A 5,382-nucleotide genomic window follows, 5' to 3' on the forward strand; every position below is an offset into this window, starting at 1 on the left:
TCTTATCTCCAGCAGATGTATGGCATTTGGCTTGTTAAACTATCACATCTATGTTCAGCCTTTCCAGTATTGTTTTGTTTTCACTGCAAGACTCTGTTGCAAAGAAGCGAAATCATTGTACAATCAAACCCAGCCAACCAACCAACCGGTGCAGACAACCTCACCTCACCTCACCTCACCTAGTCCCATCCTTATCAGGAGGGTCGGGGACTATGGTTGCCTCTAGCACAACCATCTCAACCATATTCAACAGCCCTGTCCTATTTTACATGGTTAATACCTTCTTGTCAGGAGCAACTATTCCTACCCAACCTTTACCAATCAGTTTTTAAAACCAAAGAGTGCTTGTTGGGACCATATTCCAAGTCCTTCTACAACAGCAGTTTCTTTCCCCGGACAGCCAAATTATGGAACTCTCTCGACGAGACTGTTTCCCTCCTGTCTACAACTTATCAGCCTTCAAAACAAATGTCCACAGCTATCTCCGTGTACATTTGAATTTCCAACTTCTTTTTTTATCTACTCAGTGGTCACCACGTAACAAGACCCGAAGGCCACTCGAGGTTACGGGTTACATGATTGTAACTGTAACAGTACCTCTTCGCCCTAGGTCATAGGCATCATGATTGAGACCAGCCCAGTTGCTCACTATGAGTGAGGACTAACTGACCCAATAGGCGAAGCAGGGGTTACGAAGGATGCTCGGGAGATTCCCTACCCCATTTGTTGTCTCGTCATCTTTGTTCGTTGCCTTGAAGTGGTCTAATGATCTTGCTCTGAACAATCTCGTTAAAAATTGAGCCGCATCGTCCTCGGCGGCCCAGTGTATTAGGGAGCGTCAAGTGTCAAATCTCTGCACGTTAAAGAACCCAACAAACTTGTAGAAATGAGTTACTAGGGGTGACGCGTTGTGCTTGGTTAAGAATACGTGAGCCGTAGCGAAGCCGCTTTGCATTAGTAGCTAGGTTCGACCACCTTGACCTTGACTATTATTTTGGAGAGAGAGAGAGAGAGAGAGAGAGAGAGAGAGAGAGAGAGAGAGAGAGAGAGAGAGAATAAGAAAACCATCTGCTTTGGGATAGGTAAATTAAATTGCACACGCGGGTAAGATGCAGTGTGTTTTTTGTCAAAGGGAAGGCCCCTAACTTGTACACAGTTCTTATCCAGACCCTTCTTTGTACAAATCCATACATGTTTGTCTCAGGGGTTCAATCTTCTTTCTTTCGATCAGCCATTGACTGCAATGAGTTTGCAGTTAGGTTAGGTTGATCGACATCAACATTTAATGTCGTGTAGGGTACTTTTCCCAGAGTTTCTCCATAGAAATATCTTTCATAATACTCTGTAAGATTTTTTCCAATGTTACTTGATATACTTACAATGCATTAGTATTAAAGGGTTGGTGAGTTTGCACATGTAGTCCCTGTTTGGTTTATGGCATGCTGGTAGCATACTGTGTTACTATTTGTATTGTAAGGCGTCAATTATGTACATGACAAAAGTATACTGCTAGTGTACTGTGTTACTATTTGTATTGGAATGGGTATATTGTATGCATGACAAAAGTATGTTGAATGTTATAACTTTACTGTACGGCAAGTCAAATTTACTTTTATGTTACTATGAATTAGAAAGGATACAGTAGATTCTATACAATATACAGTAAAGCAAAAGTGTATAAATTAAGTTTAAGTGTTGTAACTTTAGTACGAGATAATCGTTACCTGCATACTAGTATATTGAAGTGTACAAAATGTATATAAATATCAAATACACTAAGGTAAAATTAATAAACTTCAGTTAAGTGTTTACAAGCCGATGATATAGCCAACAACAGTTGTTAGTAAATGTTGATGATTGTTAGTTTATCAGAACAAGTTTTGAAGTTTTTCTCCAGGGTGAAATTGTAAAAGGAACATTTAAGAATGTCTTGTGATATGCTCCAAACCGTAGCACCAGGAAGATATGGTCTGAGGAATATGTTAGATGGTCATGTCAGACATACTGTGCCATACTACATACTATGCCATTTCTTAGTCACGTGCAAGGAAACTCACACACATACGCAACACGACTATCGCCAGCTAAGTCAACTAGAAGTTACGTAAAACGTGACATTAGAATTGCATGTGGAATCAATTTTTCGAGCATTAGATATTCATTGTCTGCGGCTGCCGTGCATATTTCACAGACCTCTTCACTGTGTTGCTTGAAATGAGCACTGAAAGAGATTACATGGACGGTGACTGGAAAGTACAACATACAATGTAATTGCAAAAAAACTGGATGCATGTGTGTCTTATATACAGGAGAAATAAAAACGGAAGACGATACCGTTGATATAGATATCTTTTATTCATCATGCATATCTTTACACAATTTTGACACATGCAATCTAACAAATGGCACAAGCGATGCAATTTATGATTACTTTATTGTTAGCAGCTTTAATTTACCACCACCCTCTCGCCCCTTCTCGTGTATGATTAGCGTTACAAATTAAATGCAGATTTTACCATTTTCGAAAATAATTTCATCAGGTTGGTACATCATACTATAGAACATAGGAGTTTTCTTTGACACAACCAGTCTTTCTCACCTGCTGACGTTTCGATGTCTACCAGACATCTTCTTCAGAGCTTCTAACTGGATTTCTGCTTCTCGTTATATGTAGCCACGTTTGGGATAGTGTTCTCGCCGCAAAAGCGAACCTACATCGGCTACATATAGCGGCGAGAATCAGAACTCCAGTTAGAAGCTCTAAGGAAGATGTCTGACAGACACCGAAACGTCAGCAGGTGAGAAAAAACTGGTTGTGTAAAAGAAAACCACTATGTCCTAGGTTTTACCATTGATGAGAAGTGGAGAGACAGCATTTCATTCAATAAGGATCGTACAGTTAGACCTGGTGGAGCTTACACCTTCCCTGATGCAGACTACCACCTCCAGTCACAAGCCACATTCAAACAGTCCCGCCAATTCTTACATACATACACGTACAGTTACCCCCACCCTGTCCTGAGCAACCACCTGTCCTGCCAACAGTTTTCCTCAGTCCCTTATGTGGTTGATGAGTCCAGGTTTGACTGTACGATAACACAATCATTTACCACAGCTTGAAGCCGTATGATTTCTTTCAAATTTAGTTGTTTTCATCAAATTTGAACTAAAATTTCAACACAACTTTCTTGCAACATTTCAAACTAGAACAGCCATAAGCTTTTAGATTAGTAGAATATCCTTTCTTAAGCTTAAGCACAAAATGCTGTAAATGGAAATATGCTGTGTATTTTTGTGTATGTTTGTTTGTATATGTGTGATTCTGTGCTTGCATGTTTCTGTGTTTCTGCGTGTGTACGTCTGTGTGTGTCTCTACGTGTATTGTGTGTGTTTATGTGTGTGAATGTGTGTGCACGCATGTGTTTGTGTGTATGTTTGTGTGTATGTGTGTGTGAAACGGAAACCGAGGGGTCACCATTAAATACAATAAATACAGCAATCAATAATACGAACAAAGAAATGCTTCAAACTAAGCATGCGATGGCAAACTATAAGGCCATGTCTTGATTCCACGCTTTCTTCATATCATCACCTGGAGGACCGGAGCCCCTGAAGCTCTTCCTGGGAGCTGAGGCCTACACCTCCCGGGGGCTGAGGCTTACACCTCCCGGGGGGCAGGCGGATATTTACCGCTGAAGGTCTCGGAGCCTTCATCGTCTTGGTGTCGGCTGCTTTCGGTCACCTTGGTCGCCCTGTTCTCCGGAGCTGGGGTCGTTTCAGCAGGCGAAGCTACATCCTTTCCTCCGATGGTAGAGGTCTCGCCATTTTGAACCTGTCTGGTGCGATCTTGAAGAGATAAACAAATAGTTTCATTTGTTTATTTGTTCAAAAGGAAAGAACATTATACATAATACGATAAATAATGAATAATAAAGGGAAAGTTTATTTCGCTTATCCTAGGACCTCTTCCTCTTTACTAAGAAAAAGTCTAGAAGACAAAAGTGAAAAGACGACGCTAGAATTTGGAGCTAGCATTTACACTTACATATTCACCTTTTTTCAGGTAGTCAGGAATATGATAATCCATACAAATAAGTACGACGTAGCCAGCTACTCATTTCTACACTCGTGTGGATTGGGGAAAGTCGTGTAAATAGCCTTTCCCAAGGGCATAGATTCGGTAGTATGGTAGGAGTTGAACCTCTAGGTTTAGAGCCAAACACCCTGGAAGTACGCCAAATGACCCCACTTATACGCCTGTCTAGAATTAGAATAAGAATTAGAATTAGAATCAGAACTAGAATTAGAGTAGAGTTGATATCACCTTTAATCTTACTCCTCTTTTTGAAGCTGCAGAAGGCGACATCTCGCCAGACAGTCTCTCCCTCGGACGCTTCTCCCCTGAAGATCTTTTCATCTTCAACTGTGTAAAGGGAAAGACTGTTTTAAAACGATTAAAACTACCATTCTTTCCACTCATCCCCTTTCTCTCACTCTCCAAATCACCGGTCAGGTCAGAGGTCACCAAGATGGCTGCACACACTCAAATTCTTAGTAAGTGATTATTGTTTTCAATCTGCTAAAATCGTCAGCAAAACAAACCATCCAGGAGTGTTTGGTCTCACGATTTTCTCATTACCTATTGTAGAACACATCAAAGTGAAAATTTCTGAAAATTTTCCAGTTTAGGAAGATTTTATAGCCACCTTCATATTTCGTGGGGAGGGCGCCATCCATGCTGAGCTCTGATGCCTCTACCTTCAGCTGAGAGGTACTGACCGAGCCAACAATCTTTTCAAAAACACCTGCACTTTAGTTCTCATCTTTGTGTGCTACTGGTTAGGTAGGTACGACACATTTATCCTGATTCTTTTGCCACTTAAGCTGGCTGGAGCATCGGATAGTGCCTCTCCGCGGCTCATTATGCTTGTTATGTAGATCTAAACTACTTTTAGCAACTGTAATTTTAACTATTAGAATTTTTGGTAATATTCCCATGATAAGTTTTTAGAAATATCTCTTGTAATACGCAACAATTTGAGCAAATAGTTTTAAGTTATTATGTATTAGGTAATGTGCCTGAATGTGAATCTAGCTAAGAGAGAGTAAAGTTTCGTTGCTGCTATTGTCTGCTTACATTGAGGATTTGCAAGTAAGATGCCTTCGTTTGTCAGTCTGAATACTGCATGTATAGCATGCCTTTATGTATTGATACTTCTTTGTGGGGATATTGACACTAACCCTGGACCAACAGACCTACATTTGCCCAGGAAAGGCCTTCACTTGTGCCATCTGAACATTTGTAGCTTGAGAAATAAGACTCATGAACTGCAAGAGTTACTAGAACAGAACAGCTTTCACATAGTCGCACTGACTGAAACG

The 5,382-nt window shown here is 40.6% G+C and overlaps 1 protein-coding gene across 1 annotated transcript in view; it reads right to left on the reverse strand.

Moving 5' to 3' along the window:
* Positions 1-3,649: 3,649 nt before the first annotated feature.
* LOC118430997 overlaps positions 3,650-5,382 on the reverse strand; it is a 16,062-nt gene continuing 14,329 nt past the window's right edge. Inside the window, exons 4-5 of the mRNA XM_035842042.1 lie at positions 4,325-4,423; positions 3,650-3,846 (exon numbers count right to left, since the gene is read on the reverse strand). Of these exons, the coding sequence (XP_035697935.1) occupies positions 3,659-3,846; positions 4,325-4,423 (287 nt within the window). The 3' untranslated portion in view covers positions 3,650-3,658. The remainder of the gene's footprint in view (positions 3,847-4,324; positions 4,424-5,382) is intronic.

This window comes from Branchiostoma floridae, chromosome 14 (assembly GCF_000003815.2).
Source record: "Branchiostoma floridae strain S238N-H82 chromosome 14, Bfl_VNyyK, whole genome shotgun sequence".
NCBI lineage: Eukaryota > Metazoa > Chordata > Leptocardii > Amphioxiformes > Branchiostomatidae > Branchiostoma > Branchiostoma floridae.